The sequence below is a fragment of the Leptosomus discolor genome, chromosome 1 (assembly GCF_034619465.1).
Source record: "Leptosomus discolor isolate bLepDis1 chromosome 1, bLepDis1.hap2, whole genome shotgun sequence".
Lineage (NCBI taxonomy): Eukaryota > Metazoa > Chordata > Aves > Leptosomiformes > Leptosomidae > Leptosomus > Leptosomus discolor.
The window spans coordinates 164,725,847-164,749,861 of NC_141391.1; the positions used below are offsets into that span (position 1 = coordinate 164,725,847).

Consider the following 24,015-nt stretch of genomic DNA (forward strand, 5'->3'; position numbering starts at 1 on the left):
CTGGACCTGGTACCTGCTATTACCTCAGGACACTGATCTCTGGCATGAAGACCATCCATGGAGCACCTGAAACACTTCTTGAGCACGGCAGAAGTGTTACGTGTGAGTGAAAGATGGAGGGAAAACTGTCTTGGGTGGTAAAACACAGGCTACCTAAGCATTGTTCTGCCTGATCCAGAGGGGTCTTATGGCTGAGGAGATGCCAGGTCAGCTGTGGAGGCATTGACAGCCTCCTCTTTGCATTAGCCTCTTCCTAGCCCTGGCTGCTCCCTGCATATCTGGCCAAAGCCCGAGGATCTGGTGCTGTACAGGAAACTCCATCATCTTGTGTTGAATGGAAAAATCTGCCTGGGTGGGCACATCCCATGAGCTTGACAGGCAGCAGATTGGCACCTATGTGCTTTTCAGGATCTGGGCTCTTTTTTGCTGCTTGGAAGTAGATGCTAGAGATGTATTGGCTTTGATGCAGGTGAAGAGAAGGGAATGGGTTTCTTGGCCAGCACTTTTCCTGGTGGGAGAAGTCTGTGTTGGTCGTGAAGACAGACAGCTGCCATGATTGCATCCTGCATTGCTGCTATCTGCGCCCTGGGTTGGATGGCGCTGTAAAATATTCCTGGTGGGAGAGGGGCTGGGAAAAACCTACACTCTGCTCTCTGGGCGTCACAGCTAGCCATTGCCTAACCAAGCGTAATATACTGTGGCAGTTTATGCAGAGGGATCGCAGGAGATATATTTTAAAGAGAACAAATATAGCATTAAAGTGAGTGAGCAAGAGAGTGAGAGACAGAGAGCGTATAGAGTGCATTAAAGTTAATAAAGCATTGCAGGAGTGGGGACTGCATTTCACTGTGAAGGAATCTAATTTAGTGACTCGTAATTGGAGGATAACAGTCCTGCCAGAATGAAGTTAGCTGTTCGTTTTGCCAAACTCTCAAAGTCTCTTGGTTCTCCTTGTGAGCATCTCTCAGAAAGTGGATCCGTCAGAGAGTTTAGAATCGATTGGTGCTTCACACCCACGGTCCCTTTCAGCCTTCTAAGTGGATTTGGTTCCTCCGGTGCATATTTATTATCTATTTTATTATCTGCTTATCTATCCGGTAATACCAATGCAGGATACATTGTCTCTGTTTAGCATGACAATGAGGGAGCAGGTGCTGAGCCTATGTTTTCTCCTGGGCAGGGCAAGATGGGGCCCCTTGTGCCCTTTCCCTATGGGTGGCTGGCGCCAGGTAGGGCTGTTTGTGCACTTCCAGCGTCCACAAAGTATTGCCAGCCTTCTTCCTGCTGCTGTGTCTTTCTGTTCATTTGATAGATCAATGTGTAGCAGCGAACAGTATGGAAGGGTCCTGTTCCTGGACCCTCGAGACCAGAGGTGTAGTACAAAGAAGCACAGGGCAGGTGTATTTATTCCAAGTGTGCCTGGCTGCTGAAGAACAGAACATGAATAGCTGAGTGGGACTTTTTGCGCTGAGGGAAAGTCTCCTTTAGTTTGAAATGCCTGAAATCTCCTTGGGACAGCAGCATGGCCCTGGGTGGGTGCACCAAGCAGTGCTGCCTCCCACAGGGGTGGTGAGCAGATGAGGGGTCGCTGCTCTGTTCCTGTCCTCAGATCAGGGTGTGTTCTGATATTTACACTGTGTAGGTGCTACAAGGATTAATTTGTTGGTGTTTGTAATGTGCCTTGAGGATGAAAAGTGCTGTGGAAATGTGAACTATTATTAAAATGAGACTGAATAAAGAAAGAACTAGGAACAATCCCACAGGGAACGGTCCTGCTCAGGCAGGGGCTGGAGACATGACCTCATCTGGTTTTTCCATTTCTACTGTTGTGATTATGAAATCAGGTGCACATGTTCAGGGAAAAGATCGGTGTTGCATCCCTGGCTGTAGTAGCTGAGGGTGAGCCTTTGTAAGCTCTGTGGGTCTTTCTGCTTTAGGGTGAAAATAGCTGTCACTTGGGCTTGGAGGCAGTGTCTTCCCCACACTGAACTGATCCAGTTTTGGCCATGACTACTGGGAAACTTTGTGTTCCTTGATTTTTAAGAAGAAATGAACCTTTTATGGATGTCTTGGTTTGAAAGACAGGTGTCTGCGGAGGAAGGCAGGAGCCTCCCTTGAAATGGAAAATGCAACCCCCTTCCCTCCAAATTATTATAATTTTGAAATTAACAGGCCTTCAGGCAAAGATATGGGGAATAGGAATAACAGTTCTTTACTAATATATATATATATATATATATAACACAAGGCAAGGAAAAAAACCAACCCACTGGTTTACACTGACAGAGTCAGAAATACAACCTGACACCCTGTTAGGGTGGCAGTAGCAGTCCGATAAGATGGTGGCTGCAGTCCTCCTGAAGTGATGAATGTAGTGCTGTTGAAGCAGCGATCTTGTAAAAGGGTCTGGTCTTCCTCCGAAGGTCCAGTGGTAGGTAGGTAGCTCTTGTCCTCTGGAACTCCAGTGGGGGGGAAAACTCCTCTGGGAATCCAGTGGAAGAAGGCTGCTAGGGTGTTCGAGATCTCAGTTTTTATTTAGCATGGACTGCTTGGCTCCTTCCCCCCGGGCGGAGCATCTCACAATGGGATGGGGAGTTGTGAGGCAGTTCCTTGATGGGCCATTAACAGGAGATAGCCCAGGAGCGAGTTATCGATGGGTCATGCGATAAGGCATTGTTGTGCCCAGTAACAGAAGATAGTCCAGAGGGGGGAGGCAAGGAGCACCGCCCCACCTGGTCTCAACAGCTCCTGAAGATGGTAATAGAATACTTTTTTTTTTTTTTTTGGCACATTTTACACTGTAACCTAGGACAATGGGTGAAAGGCGTATGGCTGACTGTACTACAGACTGGAGCTGTGTGTGTCCTAGTGGTAGGAATGCAATGGACAGACACACATATACAAACATACATATACATCTAACGGCCTTGCCCATCTGTCCTCACTTTATTCTGGAGGAGCTGTGCTGAGGAAGTAAAAGGGAATCCTTATCTACCCGGTCCCTTCAGCCTCGCTGCTTATACCTCCAGCAGAAGGCCAAATTGATCACAAGCACCAGTAATTCCTTTGTGTTGAGCACTTAGACATAGGCTTGACATAAGCAATTAGTTTCACAAAGACAGCCAATCAGCCATCAAAGGACAATTCTCTATCACTTTTGACTTGGGTCTCAGAGTGACATGGGACCTGAGAGATGACATGATCCCATCTTCTGCTGACGGCTGTTCTCTGAAGTAGAGGCTGGATTGGTCTGACTTGCCCCCAACCCTGACTTTAACAGAGCCCTGAATGTTGCCAAAGGCCTGGACATCAGGCAAGAAGGACTGGTGGGAGGAGGGCTAGTGACTGAGGAAGATCAGTGGATCTGCCTTGAAGGCTGTGTGCATGATTGACTTGTCAATTAATCACTTCCCCTTTCTCTTCCTTTCCCCCTTTCTTTTTTTTTTCTTCTTCACTCAGGGAGTGTAAGAGCTGAAGATGAGGCCCAGGGTGGAGTGCTACTCTCCAAGGTTTTGGCTGGTCCTGGCAGTCCTCGCAACAACAGGGAGCGGGGCCCATGCCCAGAAAAGCCACCCGAGCATTGGCATTGCAGTCATCCTGGTGGGGACCTCAGACGAAGTGGCCATCAAAGATGCCCACGAGAAAGATGACTTCCACCACCTCTCAGTGGTGCCTCGGGTGGAGCTGGTGGCCATGAATGAGACAGATCCCAAGAGCATCATCACTCGCATCTGTGACCTCATGTCAGACCGGAAGATTCAAGGGGTGGTATTTGCTGATGACACAGACCAGGAAGCCATTGCCCAGATCCTGGACTTCATCTCTGCGCAGACCCTAACTCCCATCCTGGGCATCCATGGAGGCTCGTCTATGATCATGGCAGATAAGGTAAATTTGAGCGTCCTTCTATTGCAGACCTGTAGATGGAAACTTCAAACAGAAAGCAATATCTCATTCTGTGATCCTCAGGTGTAGTCTCATGGGGCCGAAGGGTTGGGGGATTAGAGAGTCCCAGATTCAAAGAGAGATTAAAAGAACTAACTGTGTGTAGCACTGCTGAGAAGAGCCTATTAATCATGTGGAATCATCTGCAACAGAGAAAAACCAAGGAGGAAAAAGAGTAGGTAGAAGAGAGCTGCAAAAGAATCAGACCTTTTCTTCTTCCTTACGAAGAGTGAAGAGCCCCTGACAATTGTGATTTTTTTTTTTAAAAATTATTTTATTTAAAGGTTTTATTTTTCCCTGTGTTTTACCTTAGAAGAGACAAGGATGCTAGCTTGGGGTTTTCCTGCATGTAGCTGGAGGACATTGTGATATTTTCAGGGACATTTAATACAGCTCTTACATCTTAATTGGAAAATAATTGAATCTTTAATAAAGCCATCCTCTCAGAAGTGTTCATTAGCTCCTGAAGTTAAATAGGTGTTAGCTAAAGCAACTAACCAGTCTGAACCAGTCCAGCTAAGTCTTTCTTTTTTCCACTGCACTACTTTATTCCTTCATATCACGACATTTCACTGTTTTCTGAGGCCCCAGTCAGTCTTCTGGGGAATTACTACACAAATAAGCCTTCTCACTACTGGGTTTGAACAGAGCAAGGTGCAGAGGGAGCATCATCTTTGGCCAGCTGATAAGTCTCAGCTTAGGGGAGCCTCCATGGAGTGCAGCTGGACCTGATGGAAGTCTGGGAGGAACAAGGGACCCAGAAATTTCCGTCTGAGTGTGCATTTGGCCAGATGGTGTGGCTAACAGCAGACTCTGGGCTGCTGTGGGCCAGTGGGAATACACAAAAGAAGTGGGCTGTCCTTTTGCCTACAGGTTCAGTGCCAGACAGAGTTGGGGCCAAGCCCTTTATTGAGAAGACCCTGTTGACCACACTTTGTACATTGCAAAGAAGTAAACAGGGACACAAGCAACAGCCTTTTTCTTTTACAGGTCCCTCTTAAATGAATTTGAGACATTTAGCTAGGCAGAATTGGGCCTAATTGAATGAAGGGAGAGATTTAAGCTGGTACTATGGCAGCTTTTCCTCAGAAAGAGATCTAATGGGCTGAGAAATCTAGGTACTTTCTGTTTTATTTACTTTGTAAATAAATAGTCCAGTGCAGGTTATCATAGGTGAGTATATAGGAATAAATTAATCACAAATTGTTTTCCCACTCTTTGCCCAACTGTTCAGTTGCCAAATAACATGCAGCTAATATGCAGCGTTATTTTCTCGTATCAGCCTTTGAACTAAACCAATCACTGAATAAAATAATCACAGGCTTTTTTTTCCCACTCTGTCCTTGAATAGTTGCACATGTGCTAAAGTCATTCTGCCCCATTCCACCCACAATAAAGCTTTTCTGTCTTGGAGGACAGTCAGGCAACAATGCTGCATCTTGATGCTCTCCTGCCTGCTATGTTGCATGGTTATCGATGTCGGTGCAAGAGAGTTCTGAAGCATTACTTGAGTGCTGCATTTCACACTTATGGTAGCATTTTACATCCTCTTTGAACAAACCTAAGTGTTACTGATGCCAGACCTCCTAAGAACTGGGAAAAGGTCCTTGTGACTTTGAATGTGGGAGGCCAAATTCTGATTTCAGGTTCCCACAGTGTAAATCCAGCATAGCCCTATTGCCTTTGGCAGGATTAGATCAGATTTACGCCGCTGTAATGCAGAGAAAAATTTGGCCTATTGAACTTTACAAAGATTTTTCTTTCTACCTATCTCCAGTCTCTCCCTGGGAAGGCAGCATCTCCTGCGACTGCCCTGTGTACCCCACTGGCTCGCTTCTAAAGAACATTCTGGAGGGCAGGCAGCCCATGGGGAGCTCAAAGGTGGCAGTCTTATGAATGCAGACCTTTGTTTTATCAAACTCCCAACTTTTGTAGTTTTGCAGACAGGAGAAGCAGGTTATGTACAAAGATCTGCAGTTTTAGGAAAGGCCAAGATTTCTTTTAAACATAAATTGAAAAGGTTGACCTTTACAGCTTCTGATTCACAGGTGTGTAATCTTCAATGGATAATATTTATTTGATGAATTGCATTAAAATATGGTAGAGAGTAAATACATTGATACTCTACCAAAAATACTGAAGTCAACCTGGTAAGTCCTTAAACAATGTATTTTCCACAGAGGGCCTTGACAAAGGCTTTGCTTTTAGTGACTCTTACTTATGTTCTTTGCACATGAGTTGTGTGGCTGGGTTTGATCCTGAAGGCATGGATTGCTTCTTTCAGCATCCCCTTAATGCCCATGGCAGTCAGCTGTGATTGAACCTGCTCAGTATTTCACAGGTTCAGACCTGCATTTATAGCTTCGTTATGCTCCCTGTGCATTTGTGATCAGTAGTGCCAACGCAAACCTAAAGAACACTACAAACCACTAATGCCTCAGTGTGACAGATAAGCCCCTCTTCTCTGGAGGTTAATGTAAAAAAGCTCCTCAGTCAAACCACCTTGCCTGGAGTAGCATATGAAATTCTGTTTCACCTTCAATGAGGGTTTAATAAGTGTGTCTGGGAGGAAATTTGGGTCCATGTGTAAAAAGGGCTTTGTAATATAGTGTGAAGCAGGTAAATTGCGACACAAAAAGGCGGGGGGGGGAAGAAAAAAAAGATTTCAAGCCTGAATTTTCTTTTTTCCTGTATATATAGACAGAAATATTGTATAATGTGCACCATAGGCTGGCTTCATGTCAGTTAACTGTTTTGTTGAAACTCATGCTCTTTAATACTGCATTTCATTAGATTTTGTAGATAATGTTTATATCTTCTTGTTTACCCTGTGTTTTGCCTTTTTCCTCTGAAAAATAAGTATATAGGAATTTGCATATGTTTTTGCTGTTTCATTCCTCGGTGCGCATGTCTCTAATCCCACCTGTTTAGCTGTTACAAAGTGTTACATTTAATCTCTGCTTAATTTGGCATCAGAAGAAAATGACCAGATCATCTATGTGCACACTGCGATCTGGGTTTATTTCCAGGAAAACGATGAAGGATAGACACATGCTGTGCCTCACTCAAGCTCTGGAGAGACCACTTTGCCGAGGCACAGTCTTGTCATAGCCCATTCGGTGCCTTTAGTCTCTGATAAATGTGCCAGCAGTGATGCCAAACACCATGACCTGCAGCAGTCATTTTGTTGGGGCTGGGTGGCCGGGGGGTGTTGGCTGAGGGTGTCCAATAGCCCCTGTGTTAGCTCCTCTCAGAGGAGCAAGCCCTGCAGCTGTGGGGCAGGATAGAAGAGTGATTGTACTGTTTCAGCCCTACAAGGAAACACCTGGTCCTTGTTTTGGTGCTGACACCTTGAAAAGGGACTAGGACAGTAGCATCATTTCACCTGGACCTCTGATGAGAAAGGGAATAGCGTGGATCACTGATTAATCTCGAATAGATGAGATGGAGAGGAGAGAAATGTGCACCACCACCAATGCTAGGTTCTTGTGACCCAAGAACTTTGCTTGTGGAAGCTCTCCGGTCTCTTCAGTTTGCCTGAAGTTGCAGCAATGACCTTTTTTTTTTATAGCTTTGTGTTGCCTGATCTTAAGCATTAGTTTGCATTGTCCAGAGGACTGCAATGCACTTGTGACCAGTGAGCATATCTGCTCCCATTCTGGTGTTTAAAATAATTTCTCCTTTCTCCCCAGTTGTTTTGAAAGCAGAAATTCAATCCTATCACAGTGTGGAAATAGCTGACGGATGAGGATGCTCTGTGTTAGGAGACTGATGGTGGAAGGAAACCTTCAAGGCTGCAAACCAAGCTTCAGTTCAGATAAGCACACAAAGCAATATCTTGTGTTTGCAGACCTGAGACTGGACATATGGGCTGGGCTTTTCTTCATTATATTTTCAATATTTTCTAAAATCACTTCTGCTCAGAACTAGGAGGTAAAGGAGCAGTCACAGAAAAGGAAATACTAATGTACCTTTATAGGTACCTTAAGAGAAGAGTGAATTGTTGTTTAGATTTAGGACACACTGTGTTGGAAAAGATGCAGCTTCTTGCCTAAATAATGACCACACCATTTGGCTGACTAGTCTGTGTTGTAATGATAGACTATTTATTTTTTTTAAATAACAGAAAAAGTCAACTTGGTGATAATGAAAGCAGAAAAGGTGAGAGCAGAAAATGCCTTGGGTTCTTTTATAGCACAGCTGGTGGCTATCATTTTTGGTGGAACTGTCCCTCGGTACCTCTCCACAGTCAGATTATTTTGCCAAAGCTTCTTGTCCTGTGCAGCTTTATAGTAACACACTGGTGCACAGGCAGCACCCAGGAAAAATATTGGAAGAGAGGGTGATTATGTTTTTCCAGCTGAAAATCGTTCTCCTCTATCTCTGCATCCCTTGCTATTTTCTCCAGGGCTTGCCTACGCAGGGTAGCCATACTGATGGAAATAAGATGGTAGGAAAGAATGATCTATTAAATTGGGCCGTGGCTGTAATAAAATCTATATAAAAGCTGTATGAAACTATCATGAAATATAAAATCTGTGATGCATTCTAGGCCAGATTCTCCTTTCTTTTCTCACACAGCATAGAGCTGACTTTTCTGCTACTCGCTCTGCTACCTTGCTCTTTTTTCCCAGTTCACACCAAAGCTGCAGTTTCTCCTCTGTATTTCCATCCCCACTTCATAAAACCCTGTCACCGTTCTTTTTGTTTTCTGTCAAGGTTTCCAAGACGTCTTGTCTCTCTGTCTTTCAATGCTGACGGTTGCTGTGATCTCTCCATGCCTGGGCCATGCTGCTGCAGCAATGATATTCTTTGGTGGTTTGGTGGGGAGCAAGTCCAAACTTGGACAGTAGGTGTAAAGCACCAGGGGAGAAAACTAGCTGCTGGTCAGAGTGCAGCAAAGTGATGCTGCAGGTACAGCGAAGCCAAAACTGGTTGGATAAGCTGAGTACCTAGATACACACTGCAACCAGGACAAAGTCAAAGACACTGGGACAGTGCTGCTAAAAGCAGAACATCTGTAATTAAAAGGAAAGCACTTTCACTCTCAGGTGTCCAAAGGTTAAATAATAGAGATGCATGGGGAATGCAAACCTTATTTTTTTGATGTAAATTTATTTCATTTCCATTAGGGATGACATCTGAAATTTTTAGAGCCCTTGTGTGAAGGAAATTCAGTAAAAAAGACAAAAGAAAAAGTTCCCTTTGAATGGATTATATGAACTGAAGTGAAATAAATTCCAAACAAAATGCTGCTTAGAAGGTGGGGAAAGAAGAGACACATTTTGATCTGCAAATGTTGAAAGAGTATGTTTCAATGTTGTTAGAAGATTTCTATCCCTTTTTTCCCTCCAAAGCAAAATTATATACAGTTCATGTAATTTCACAAAGCACTCTCATTTCTCTGAAACTGCATTTGATGATAGTAATAGTTTAAATGTTTCTTAGTCTAATCTAGTGATTAGCAAAGATGAGTTTGATTTTAAAAAATGAAATTAAAAAAATCAGCAGGTTCCCTTCAAGCTTTTAATAGTTTTATTGCAGACATGATTAATACACTTGTTTTGCTTTTGGTACTCATTTTCCTTTTGCTGCCAAATAAAAGCTCCATGTAGCTCACAAAAAATGAACTAAATATTGTGTGTCCTCAAACTACGAGTCTGCTGCAAAAGTTGGGGAGGGAGAAGAAAGGTAGGTCACAGAAACGTAGAGAATAGAAGTCAGTGTTGTATGCCAATGTTGTTTTTCCCTAGAGTATACACATGTAATAATGGGCCAGGTGGATCTGTAATTTATGTTTACATCTGTGTCTAATCCATCCATACAAAATTACGTTTTTTCATAGAAAGAAAGGGAATATAAGTAGCGTATTTCCATGGAGTTTAATTAACATCTGAGAACATTCCCTAGAACAATTTTTGCTTTACAAATAAGTCACAGCACTTAAAATCCCTCAGATATTAGGAAACCTGGAAATGAACTTTTAAGAGCTTTAACCTCTTCCCAGGGCCGTTAAATCCTTCAATGTTAACTCTCGTTTTCTGAACAAGGGCTCAAGTACTCTCATCAATACTATTTAAATGAAAAAAATGACTTTTCAAAGAAATGTATTGTTTCTTTTATTAAATATCCTATTAAATTTGTCTGGGTTTTTAATTTTTAAAGTTTTCCTCTACTTTATCTCCTGTTTGCTTGGGAGGAACTCCATCTCAAGGTCTTCACCTTTCTTGAGGTGTTGTTTTCAAGAGTCACAGGAAATAATATGGAGTTTGATTTTAAAAAAAACCCAACAAGAAATCCCCTTAAAAAAAAAAATCCTTCTGGAAAGGTAACTTTCCCTGAAATATTCCCATCACTTTTTTGCCCCCTAATAATTTCTACTGGATGCACTTCAAATGTGTCCTGAGCCTTGGAAATGCAGAATCTTGGAAATGCAGAGCCTTGGACACCTGAAGTCTGAGCTTGAGTGTCACAGGGTTAGGGAGGGGAAAACCTGGAAGGACCCTGGTGAGGATCACATGGGGACAAGGTGCCCTGGGATGCTTTTGGGCAGTAGCAGTGCTGGGGCAGGGGTAGGATCCTGAAGGAGAAGACGACTACATGGAAGCGTGGATGCCTTCCCTCAGCAGAAGTTGTCCCAGACAACAAATGCCAAGAAAAACTGAAGTCTGATTCCTTTACATCAGCCTTTTGTAGCTATTTATAAGCTGCTTTATTTTGGGTCATAGAATTCTTCTTCCAGGAGTACTGAGTGTTAGTTTTCTTCTGTTGTTATAGTGATGTTTTCTTTCTAGTGACAGAAGACTTTTCCTTGCTTAGCTCTGAATGCAACCACTGCAATCTACTTGAGAGAAAGAGAAGTTGAATTAGTCTGTTTCCTACTAATGTTAACATGCAGTGTTGCCATTGTCTACCTGGAAACAGAGGTAATGAAATATCTATGAGGAAAAGTTTGATTTCCACACAGCTTGGACTTGGTAAATAATGGGTCTTTTGTGAAAAAGTTCTTTTTCGATAGATTTCTAAGCTTGATTTTCACACTGATGATGTTTAGGTAGATCTCCAAATCTGTGAGCACTTATCTAAAGAAAATCTGGGAGCATGATGAGATCTGACCCATAGTTATTTATAATCATTACTATAACTCCTTTCTTCAAAACAAAAAACCCAACGCAAAAGTATTAAATCAATTTGTGCCATCCCCAGCTGGACAAGGAGATTAGTTTCTTCATTCTGGAGCTAGCAGTCCCTTATTACAACCCCAAGCGGTTACTTGTCTCACAAAATCTAAATTAATTACACTCAAATTTGTCCCTACCCTAAACTGGCCTCAAAATGAAATTGAAAACACGGAGTGTGAAATTGCCCGATGCTGCTGCTTTAGATCCACGTGTCATTCCTCAGTAACCGCGGGACAGAGAGAAGCAATTCTTTCCAGGGAATCTCTTATTCTCTCTGCCTTTTATTTGCCTCATTAACCAAGTTTGGAGGGGATGGATTATGAAGGAAGTTAGAATTACATATACACCGGCTGGAAAAAAACGGGGTACAGGGAAAGATATAATTGTAGTCTGTGACTCTGTAAAGGGTCTGGAGGAACTGATATATGAAGAAAGACTGAAACAGCTATACATGCATATTGTAGACTGGCTGAAAAATGAGTCAGGGTATGATTTATATATGCAGTGAATAGAAGTAGACTAAGATTAGAGAAAATAATGCTTGGTGTAGCTGCCAGAAGTAGAAGTAGGAGTGACAGGATAAAGTTGAGAAAAGATATTAAATGATATATTGTGATATGTTAAATGATAATATTAAATGATATATATGCATAACAAGAAAAAATTCAGACACTGAGTTTTATTCGGATGTGCTGTAGTCTCCTTAGGGAAGAGTATGGGAACTATGTTGTTTCAGCTGTTTTCAAGCAGGACTGAACTAAGCACCAGAGAATGGGTTATAGCTAGAGTGGAGGAGAAATAGGATGAACAAGACAAGAGACAGACAGGAAAACTAAGATCATGGGGGAGGGAGGGGAAGAAAAAGAAAAAAAGAGGATAAGTTCTGAGAGTCACTGGAAAAAAAAAAGCCCCTAAAAGCTCTGTTGAGGCAATTTTTCTCTGTGCTTTGGCAATAGCTTCTAGCTGTGTATCTACCAAGTTCCTGATAATACAATAAATGAATGTTTCAGGGAAAGGGAGGGGAAGAAGGAATGAAAGACATGGAGAGCCTAAAGGCAGGCAGGAAAAAGGCAAAAAAGGCAGGCAAACGCAGTGAGCAGGACTGATCTAAAGGGTGCCAGCAGAATCAAGCAGGTCTAGTAGACTCAAGTCCTCACTGCAGCTCTGCTATAAAAGGTGATTTCAAGACAGTTGCTCTACTCCTGTCTACAGCAATTTGCCCTTTGCAAGAAGATGGTAACAATGTTTTTGTAAAGTACTTTGAGTTCCACAAAAGGCAAAGGCTACCTAATTGCTAGGGAGCAATTAATAGATTTTTCTAGCTGAAGTAAGTACAATGCTTGATATGAAAATCTGAACTCCAGGAGGAGAACCTGTAACCCCCATTAGAGGTGGTTGAATAGCTGTGGCATGCGGGAGAACTTATTGCATGCAGGGCTGATAGTACTGTCTATTGTAAGCTTGCCCAGCATTCCCTGTTATCAGACCCTCTCGGGGGTTTCCTGTAACTTTGCCAGACTATGACTGTTTGAGCAAAGTTTCCTATGCCAGGTGTATGCCTCAAGCTGATTGATTTATTTTGCAATTTATTTGGAAAATAAAATAGGTCTTCCTGAAAATGTGGCACAGGAAGATACATGATTTACCTATATTGCCAATGCTGGCATTTTCCTCCAAAGGCTCTGCCTGACCACCACAGGTCCTCAGAGCAAAGGCACAGGTCTGGAGGGGATGCCTTGCAGGGGAGGACTTTTAATGAGAAATGTGCTTTTGCTACCAAGTTTGGCCATGTTGTAAGCATGAGAAACTGCCTATGTGCAGCAGAGACTTTTTAGATGTTTGCCATGTATCTTGAAAAGATCTTGTCCTTGCAAGCTGTGCTTCAAAACTTCACCTGGACCTGTGGGCTGCACAGGCCATGCTGGGGCTGGAGCTCTGCTGTGGTGTCTTGGTGCGATCCAGCCAGGCAAAATACACTGTGCAGCAGGGGATCTAGGCTGGAACGTGGGTGAGACAGCAGGGGCATACGGAGTGTGATGGGGAGCCAGTGCACAGTGGGAACGTCTGGAAGAGATCCTGAAACAAGGAGACGGGCAGGGGGCCTGGAAATAGGTGGGAAGCAGGAGATGGGGAGTAGGAAAAGGCAGAGAGGGAGAGGAAAGGAGATGTGCCTGCCCAGGTGATGCTGCCTAGCTTGCCATGGGAGCGAGCGCTGGGAGCAGTGGGTAGCAGACCTGCTGAGCAAACAGCACATGGGGTGTGAAATAGAAGTGGAAAACCTGTCGGATGGAAACTGGGTGAGGAGAGCGGGCCTGGGCTGAGGCAGGGCCCAGGGCAGCAGCACTGCACAGCAATGGTTTCCCTGTGAGTGCTGCCTCTCCCTCCGGCCGGACAGGTCCCTGCTTTGTACTGAGCCACAAAGGGAGTCAGGAATGGCTCCTTAGGGCGGAGGGTCCACGTGCCCAGCATCAGTGCTCCTCCCTGGGATAAGGCCAGCAGGTCTCCCAAAGCATGCCTAGGTCTGGCTCAGCTGTGCCCCCAGCTCAACCAACTGACCCTGGGGTGGGGCCCCAGGCCTGGTGAGGAGAGGGAAAGCTCCTGGGAGGAGGGTGCAAGCCCCCTGCAGCCTCCACCAGCTGCCAGCTGACTGGCTTGGGGCCGGCGTGGTCACCGCCAAGCCTCCGTGCTGGAGGGCACAGGCAGAAGCCATTAGGAGGATGCTCTGTGATGGAGCTGCCAGCTCATCCAGGTGTGTGCTCATGCAGCTCTTTGTCCCAGCTCCTGCTCGAGCCCTCGCTTTGCTGCTCATTTAATGCGGAGGCAGAGCTGTGGCCTTATCCCCCAGGCTTGCTGCAGCAGTACAGAGGTGCAGGATGAAGAGCCACTTGGCATGGCCCTGTCATGGGGCTGAGCAGTGTGTCTACCAGGCTGCCAGCCTTGCTGGGTCTCAAATCCTGCTCCACACCTAGCCCCCTTCCCCTCCTCTCCCTTCTCCCGTTTCCTTTCCTCTCACCCTCTCCTGTCTGTCACTCTACCAATTTCTTAATTATTGTTTGCACTGTGCTTTGAAAATGCAATGTGCTGTATAAGTGTTAAGTGTTTTTATTATTATTATTATTTCTCCTTTTTCATTTGCAACCCTCGCCCTCTATTCTCTCGCTATTGTGGCTTCCATAGAGAATGTGTGGGCTTACATTATTTATAGCTGTGTGAAAGTAATTACAGAAATGATTTAATTACTCAGTTAATACTGTTCTCAACATCACCAGCTTGACAAGCTGGTGATCCTCTCACTGCAGCCAAACATGCAGTCTAGCATTGTCTATACCATGTCACAGACAAGCGGCTAAGGGGAGACAAAGCTTGGGGAAAGGTCTGTGACAGCCTTGCATGTTGCTGGTTACTCCCTCTGGGCTAGGAGATGAGGCTGCTGAGCCCACAGGGACCTGGCCAGGGGCAATGTGTGGTGTCATCTCAGCTGGGGCAGAGCTGCCCCTGAGGATGTGGTGTGTGGTAAGGGCTCGTGACTCCCAGCTGATGCAGACTCCCTCCAACACAAACGTATTTGAGCTGAAGTTTCAATGTTTGGTGTGCTGCATTAACCAGCTCTTCCCATTTATCAAAGGTCAGAGATCTGGGAGGATTTTATTGTCTTAACTTCTGTTTAAGCCTACCAAATCACAGGGTTCACACACCCTGCATGGAGCTGAGCACGAAGTAAAATTACTATTATGAGAAATGTTCTTCTTTGAAGTGACTGTGTGTTGCTCTGACCCTCTTGAAACAAACAAGTTTTCCCTCCGAAGGGGATGCCTCCTCTTGCTGAGACTCCCTGCATTGGAAATACAGTGTTTCCACCACTTCCAGTTCATGAAGGCTTGTGGGGAGCAAGGAATCTCCTGTTGCAGTGCAGTATGGAAGGAGGCTGAGAACGGAGAGTACGTGCTTTCCTTCAGGGGATGCACTGAGCCAATGGTTACCAATACATTTTAGTTAACAACTAGAGATGGCTAAAAAACCCCCACAAACAGCCTACTGAGCTCAGGAGAAACATGAGGAAGATGATCCTCTTCTGAAGACACTGTAGATAAGAAGGAGGGGTCAATGGATTCTTAACAAAGATGACAGTTGCTCGGGTAGTGGAGAAAGAGTCTCTTGCTGCATAATGACGCCTTTGTCAGATAACGATGTATGGTGAGAGCATCTCTCAGAAGTGCCTGCCTTCCATGCCTCCAAGTTGCCTGGCTCCATTTGGGCTCCTTCACAGCCCGGGCTGTGGGCCAGGCTCAGCCTGTTCCTCAGTGTGGCAGGGCTGGGTGGGTGGCAGGAGGGTTGGGAACAGGTGGCATGGGGCTGGTGGAGTGGAGCGCCTTTTCCGCACGGCACTGCCTGCCAGGCTGTCAGGCACAGGACACCTGGTATCTTAATGGGCTCTACCCACCTCCCAGGAAGTGATGGCAATTGAAGAAGCAGGCTAAAGTGTTTTGAGTGTGAACTGTGATTATGGCTGCCTTTTTTCACTTTTTTGACAACCCACATGAGACAGTTTAAGGCAGCCCAAATTTGAAAAAGTCCTGGGCACATCCACCTTCTGAAACTTGGGTCTTCCATGTTGTATCTCTGAATGGACACAAGGAGTCCTTCATTGCTTTTGCAAATCCATGCTAGAGGCTTTTCTTCCACTCTGCCCTCCCTCCAGTCTGGCACACGTGGAAGCGAATTTTATGACCTGACATTGTAACAGCTTGTTGAGAAGACATAGCAAATGGAAGGGTGATGGAACAAGTAGTTTTGTCAGTTCCCAAAAGAACGAATCCTGTTTTCAGTGGATTCACATCTTGCGGTTAATTGACTCTTTAACTGAATTATACACTAGGACTGCAATGTGAGCCTAGCCTTTAGTAGACATCAGAGACTCCACAGAGAAGTGAACTTGAGCTGGATGAAGAGATTTCAGAGGAGATGAACTCATCCTTCCCCCAATGGTAAGGACTGAGGTCATTAAAAGGATCTCTTTTCTCCACTCACTGCCCTGTTTCAACTAGATGTCCAGTCGAAACAAGTGGGTGTGCCCATAGCAGCTTCAATTTTTCAGGAGCTGGCTATACCTCCTCCCTACAATAATCCCAGTCCCCCCAGGTCTCCTATTGCTTTTCTCCCAGTTCTGACTGTGTGTTTTATACCAGCTGGCTGGGCAAAAGAGATGTACTGTGGTGCCCTGGGCATTCTGTGTATAGGCGCTGCCCACTACAGGCATGCTGCCAGGTCAGGATGAAGTTTATTTGATTGCCTAGTGAGCCTTTGACTGTGAGTGGGTGAATCATGCTCACTGCTGTGGGGCCAGACAAAAGCTTTGGGACTGCATGCAGTTGCAGGCTGTATTTTGTACAGCACTGTAAGAATTTAATTCTCCTTGAGTCCTCTGCCCCTTTGTCAAATCAGGTGGAAATTGGCCAGCAGGTTCAAGAGTTACTGGGAAGCCTGACTCACGTACGCACGAATGCACATACACCAGGTTTGCAAGAGCCTCATTTTCTAAAGAAAACAATCTAAAAAGGCACACAGAAGGTGGGCAAAGCCCTGTGTTAGAGTGTCTTGGGAGCTGTGATTTCTGCACAAGTGACCCATGCACAGTGTCCCAAACACGCTTGCAGTGTGGTCGCCCTCCCTGCCATGCGCTCCCACGGTGACTCACTCTGATTCACCCCAGTGTGGTCCTGATCTGTGATTTGCATAGACGAGCATGCGAGCATGTAATGCCAGCGGTGATGTCTCTCGGGGCTGGATGTTTGGTTCACACTTGCGCTCAGCATCACATGTGTGCACTCTGTGATTCACACTACTGCACCGCAGTGGCTTGGATAGCAGCAGCGAATGATCATAGCCATGAACAGTCACCTGCTCAGTGTCGCGTGCTCCTATTGGTTAACTTTTGAAGGAGAACATGGCACAAGTCTTGGAGATTTTAATATTTCTATCCAAAACCAGACGTGTTGAGCAAAGATATTAGCCTGATGACAGCAGCAGTAATTGGATTATTCTATTAGTATCCTCTGTGGAAGAGGAGGGCATGTGCCTTTAACTATGTTTTCAATGCAGAGACTTTAAAATTGCACTTAAAATGTGAATTGCACCTTGGTTTTCTTCATAACTGACAAGAAGACATCTGTTTTCTGCCCCAGTTTTTTGCCTTTGGGCTGGTTGAGCTTTCTGGTTAGCCTTATTCTTAGCCTTGTGGCGTGGCTACAAAAAACCTGTGGTGGTTTGGGTTCCTCAAATGGCATTGGAGGAGAACAGGCCATGCTCTAACCAGTGGGTGCCTTGGGTGGGCTGAGGAGGAGCCAGCCTGGAGGTGCAACTAAGGGAGTATGTATCTCTTGATCTAGAAAGGAGGGGGCAGGGCAGTGGTGCTGCGAGGACTGAATCCCTGGGAAGGGGAGAGATGGGAATGTCTGAAAGGCGTAATGAGATTAAATGCAGGGCAAGGAAGTGCACAACAAACTTTGGACGTGTCTCTCGGCAGTGAGTTCTCCTTGGCTTTATGGGCTGATCTCCTGCAGTTGCGGTCTGAACACTGAAATAATTTATAATGGGACTGACAAAGTTTTGGAGTATGTGCATGCCTGCAGGAAACAGCACTGCTGAAATGGAAGGAGATAGGGAGAAATCAGCCAAAGGATGAACCAGACAGCCTTCTTTTTCTGCTAGTTTTGTTCATCTGATAGACTCCTCAAACTCATGTGGCCTCCCTCTCTTTTGTTTTAAAAGTCTGTCATCTTTTGGTAAACTTTTGCTTATTTAGATTCTGCCAGGTGAGTTTTGTGGGCTTTGGGCACATCCAAATGTTTGATACAGCCATTACCTGGCCAGAGACATAATTTTTTTTGCTAGTCAGTTGGTTCTGTAATTTAGATTTAATAAGTTACTTTGTGCTCCATTAATTAGACCTTCATGCAAAATGTTTAATGGCAAAGCGTGCTTGCCTGCAGATGGTGGAACAGCTTCATTTAGGGAATGGCTGGAGACCTCACCAGGCTGCACTGTTCCTTGTGGCCGTGGTCCATTCTTCCCCAATGAGCCATGCTGCTGTTAACCTTTGCTGTCTCCATGTCCTGGTGTGAGGACATGGGGCTCATCTTCACGAGGGCTTGTCCCAGCTGTTCTCTCTGTCTGATCCCTCTGCCCTTGCCTGAGCTCCCTCGGAAGATTTTATGTGCACATGCGGATTTTAAGTTTCATCTGCATAATTGTTATAAAATGAAGCTGTGGCTGGCAGCTTTCTCACCAGAGGCAGAATGGGCTGGAAAAAACATGCTATGATACTGACCACAGGGAGGAGAGATGGAGGTTGTGAGTGGTATTTGTCTCCTGCTGTGCTGAGGGCCACATTTCCGTTTGACAGCTCGCTCACTGGTCACTGTACTGGTCCAGTAGTGTGTTGCTCTATGTCTTGAGATGTGCCTGCAATAATACTCAGTAATATACAATACAAGCTGTGGGGAAGCATTTTGTTCTTCCAGAGTGCCAGTAGCCAGCCAGCAGCTCCTGCCGTGCCGCTGCTATAAAATACACAAATCTCTCGAATTACACATTGATGGCTTTTCTGTTTGGTAGTAGAGGAGTGAGTTTAGTTTTTCCATTTCCCTCTCTCCTGGTATAGTCTAGACTGCAATACTAGGAAAAGAATTTTCTTACTTGGCATGTTTGGCTTTCTGTGGCCAGGGAGAAGTGGTTTTGTGTGGGAATGGGTAACAGCAGGTGGAAGACGTGTGGCTCTGTCTCTGTGTAATAATGCCTGTGCAGAAGCATGTCCTGTCTTCCTCCATGCTGCATGCATCTCTGCTATCAAGGAATCCTTTTGGCCAAACATTTTGATGCCATTTGATGAATAAATGAATAAATTGGATAGGGAAATGAGCAGGCATGAGTAGGTTAGACACGAGGTGACAAGGATCTTGTGACAATTCACCTCTTTGCACTTGAGAATCTGTAGGGGATGGTCCTCTGGGAACTCATCCCCTGGGATTTATTCTTTCAGTTACAAGGAGGGAACCTCCAGAGGATAAAGTCATGTTCTTTCCTTGTCAATCACCTGGCCTTATAATTCTTTGTACTGGTCCACCTCCATGTGCTAGCACCCTTTAAGGGTTAGCCCCTGCAGAATGGGTGGGACTTCTTGTGGCGGCTGAGAAAAGGTGGCAAAATTGTACCAGGGCTAAGAAAAGGATGAGGAGATCTGCTGAATGACAATATTTGACGAGAGACAGCAGTGCAGAGGAAGGGCTTAGAGTACCCCAAGAGTGACGGTGGAAGGAGGTGAGAGTGTGGGAAGAGGAGGCTTGACATGATATTCAGAGTAATTCATAGACTAAAGCAGGCAGAAAGGTCTCAGGGTGAGATCAGATAATTAATTAATGACTGCAGGGATGCATTTTCCTCTCTCAGCCAGCAGTACGTGCATTGTGTGACTTCTAGTGAGCGTATATCTCCTGCCACTTCTCTTGCTTACCCCATTGCCAGATGTGCTCAGCAGCCCTCACCTCTCTTGCAAACACCCGGTACGTGCCTTCTCAAGGCCACGGAACAGAGGCTGGAGCTGCTGGTAGCTACATCACCCTATATAGTGTTGACACCTCCTTGGTGACATGTGCTGCCACCCTGCACTGTCCCCATGTGGTTTGTCATGCGTTCCCAGTTTCTGCCTTGTCCTGGGAGGTCTTTTTGTAGGGGGCTTTAAAGAAAGGAATAGGGGCTCCAGTTGGCTTTTCTTCCTCTGTCGTCCAGGAGGCAGGATCTGGCCCCACTGCTGGTAAGCAGCAGGCTGGGGGGGGAAGGCAGTGCAGCGAGGAAGGAGTGACTCATTCTACAGAAACAAAGCAAATGCACAAAAATGTGTCTGCACCTAAAGGTGGGGGAAAAAAAATATAACTTAAGACTCAAAAGGTTCACTTCAGTTGCCCGAGTGCCCCCAGAAGAAAACTCTTTTGTCGTGAAATACTTTCCCTTCCACAGCCCCATTATTTTTTTTCCCCTTAGTATTTTCTCTTAATGGTTGAATCGTTTAACACCACATACAAAGTCGGATCTGGCCGCTCTGGGGCGATTCTGGGTTGCCATGGCAATGAGGCCTGTCTCTCCAAATTAGGACATTTTTCCTGCTGCCTTTTCTATGCGAAGCTTTCTCTCATCTCTTTTTCTCTTACTCTCCCTTGATGTCTGAAGTGCTGAGTGATGCCTCCTCTCTTGCACGCTCCCTGAAAGGAATCAGACTTTGCCTGTCTGAATTAATTCCTCTGAAGCCCGTGCCGGCTCTGTGAGGACCAACTTTCTTCTCCTCAACAAACCCACTGCAGGATCAGGGTGAGGAGGGGTAGGAGAGGTGTAAAGGTGGTGAGGTTAGTGGGGGATGGCAGTATGTGACCGTGGTGTGCTTATTCCCTGCTCGGTACACCATTGCTCATCTGGCTGCGTGCTGGAGTGAGAGCTGCTTAGCTTAAAATATATCTTAGGACTAGAAAAGCTGGTGGAATAAACCTGGGGCAAACACAAATGTACTGGTATGCACAAATCTGTTGGACAGCATTGGCTCCCCAAGGTCCCATCCTCTACAGGGCAGGCACCTGCAGCGAGACCATAGGAGTCATCTGTCTCTTCAGGGCGTGGCGCTGCTGGGCCTTGTCCCCTGGATACGCTGAGCTGTGCCTGGTATGTGTCAGTGCGCTGAAGCAGACAAGTGACTCTACACCACTTCTGCACCTGTATATTCCTCTTGCTGGTTTGGGATTTGGCATGAGTCAGGCCCACCTCAGTTTATTCTGGCTGCTGACAGACTCCCAAGGCCCCTGTGGCAGCTGGGATTATCCTGACACAGACATGCCCCCAGCCAAACTGTCCTCCCTGGACTCTGCCTCCAACCCAAGGGAGTAGGAAGAGAAAGGATTTGGCACAGGCAGCACTAGAAACTTGCAGAAATGGCGGCGTGCCCGTAGTGGGCAGGTCCGGGTGGCTGAGTAATGTTAGAGGCTGGGAGCAGATCCACTGTCCCAGAGGAGTGTCATCACGACAGTGTGAGGTGATGCGTGGCAGAGCAGTATGATCCAGTGTTTTCTACCTATCAGGGCAGAAATGAAAAGGTGATGTGATGAGGTTTCCTTGCTCATTCTTCCCCAATCCAAATGGGCTACTATCCCAAGACCTTGTGGTATATTTTGTGACTTTCATGTATAGCAGAAGGCAGAAAATCAGGGGAGGTAAAGAATAACGTATTGTGAATGTTTGGAGTGGAGATGAAGGTGTATATTTTGGTTGAGAAGATGATTGGCCTCAAAGCCTGTTCTGTCCTGGCCATGGTACAGCATTGCTGTTTTTCATAAAAGATGCTCTGGAGTTGGAGGCAGTTGGCTGTGAAGTGAAGAGCATAGCAGAGTGATGTGCCATGGCTGAAGTCCTTGGGCTCAGTCCCAGGTGCTCTGCACCTTTGGTGGCTGTGGGACAGCAGTAATGTCCTGCTGGACGTATGGGGTGATCAGGCACACTCCTTTTCTCCAGGAAGCCAAAAGTCTTCATTCCATTTAATGATGTGGCATATAAATAAAAAAAAGTGGGTGGACTTGTAAATTGGTTTGACCCGCAGTGGTAGGGACCTTGTTATACTGTCCCAGTAGACTTAAAATTGTCCAGTAAATGTTAATTTAGAAACCTTTTTGTAATGGTGTATGAACTGGTTTCCATCAAAAGTTGATTTAACCCAGTATTCTGCATCCAACAGCAATTAATAGAGGATAAATTAGTGATACTTCCTCAGAATATTCTCCAAGCATTCTGTGAGTTACGGCTCAGAACTTTCTAAGCAAGTCGGTGTATCTTTGTATTTAGTAGTACTGGATAGGTTTTTCTTCCGTACACTTACACACATGCAAATTCTTGGCATTTGCAAATCCATGTACATTTTTAGCAGCCGAGAGACAAGGAGTTTCACCACTTAACTGCTCATGGGGTGAAGAAGTTCTTCTTTGTAGGAAATTTGCCACTTGGCATTCTTGTTTGATATCCCCTCATTCTTTTATTATTATCCCCTCATTATTACTGGAAAAAAGTAGCTAACAGTTATTCCCTCTTCACCTTCTCTAACCAGCCCCTGATCTTAAAAGTCCTTACTGTATTCGCCCCTTGCTGTCACTTTTCTACAGGAGAATTGTAATTTATTTAGTTGATTCTCAGGAAGACTTTCCAGTTCTGTCATCCATACTCATACCTTTTTGTCTCTTCTGCATCCCTTTGGAGAAGGAATTCAACAGAAACTCTGCAGTGGAAACAAGGAAGATCTGAAGACTGTGGGTGTTACTTGCAGTGTCTAACTGAGCTGGCCCTGGCACAGACAGAACATGCCTTGCGCTGTCCCGAGGGATTGTTTTTGCTCTGCCTTCCGAGATGTGGGTAAGAGGTGTAGGTGCCCGTCACTGTTTGAAGGGCAGTTACAAGGATAATGGAGCTGAAGTGTTCCTGGTAGTGCCAGACAGTGTAATGAGAGGCCATAGCATCTCCTTAGACATCAGGAAAAAAAATTTTCAGTAAGATGGTAGTGCAGTGCTGGAATAAGGGCCCTGAGGTCAGCCACAGCTGATTGGATCTAGTGTTGGTGATGGTCTCATTGTGAGGGGAACCTTCAAGGCCCCATCCTGCTGTGATGCTGTGAAGTGGCATTCAGATGCCCTAGAAGCGATACGTGAGTCTGAGGTGCAGAAACTTTCTAGAATAGCACTTATGGTACAAAAACTCTTTGTGACTCTTTTCCCCTGTGATTTCAGTTTATATTGGCATTGATCTACTAGGTTTTTCTCCCTTTGCTGCTTCCCTCTAGCAAGCACACTGCAAGCTTCTGGGCTGTGATGCTGTGCAGGTGGGTGTTTAGCACTCTGTGACCCAGGAGTGGATCCTATATCCCTGGGAAGCTGCAATGTGCTGAATCGCTGCTGCAGAAGTGCCCTGAAGTTGCCATCAGCCTCCTGTCTATGGTACAGCAAAGCTGTCTGCCCAGCTGCATGGGGACACTTGAGCAGGCCCCCGCTAGCAGAAAGCAAGGCGTGGGGCATGGCTTGGAGCAAGCTTGGTTTGCTGAGCAGAGAAGCAGCTGGGTCACAGGGGGGGGATGCAGCAGAGGTCTTGTAGAAACAACTGACACCTGAATTATTGCATGCCTGGGAGAGGGAAAAGCCAATTAAAACAAGAATTAAAAAGAACAGAGACAAGCTCCTAAGACTTCCTGTAATTGCAACAGATGTATCTGAAGCTTCCTCAGGTGATGTGCAGGTTTTGGAGGTGCAAGCTGGAAAGACAGCTAAAAACTTAGATGTTCTGGGACGTGGAAGGGGGATGCTTCCATAACACCAATTCTGCTTCCTACATTTTTCAGTACTTTGTTCTTCTAGTTGTTTCTGAGACATCCTGAAACTTGTATTTCTTGTAGTGCTATTATTTCAGGTGTTTGCTCTGTCTGGAATGCAGAGATAGCTTCAGCAGTTGAAATGTGCAGGATTTAAAGGCTGAATTTCTAGTCACCTTATTTTATGTGTGCCCTGACCCTAAGTGTTTCTGGCCTCAGCACCTTCATTGTTATGCTGCTCTCTTATCTTCATGACTTAGACAATACTAAGTTTGAAAATGAATGGGGAACAGGAAAGGTATCTGGACTTAACAAAATAGTGGTGAGGTGTGTGTCTGAAAGGGTATGGGGCTTGCAGAATGGAGGGGATTTCAAAGGCTTTGTTTAACATTAATAATGCTACATTATACATGTAAATGCTATTATTAAAGGCTTCTGGGTATTTCAGTGAAAATAATTAGAAGGAAAACTTGTGTAAATCGAACCAAGAGAATGAGCTGGTAGCAA

At 45.3% G+C, this 24,015-nt stretch overlaps 1 protein-coding gene across 1 annotated transcript in view; it reads left to right on the forward strand.

The window, feature by feature from the left end:
- The first annotated feature begins 3,477 nt into the window (after nucleotides 1-3,477).
- GRIN2B (glutamate ionotropic receptor NMDA type subunit 2B) overlaps nucleotides 3,478-24,015 on the forward strand; it is a 169,935-nt gene continuing 149,397 nt past the window's right edge. The window contains exon 1 of the mRNA XM_086469920.1: nucleotides 3,478-3,888. Coding sequence (XP_086326046.1) covers nucleotides 3,478-3,888 — 411 coding nt within the window. The remainder of the gene's footprint in view (nucleotides 3,889-24,015) is intronic.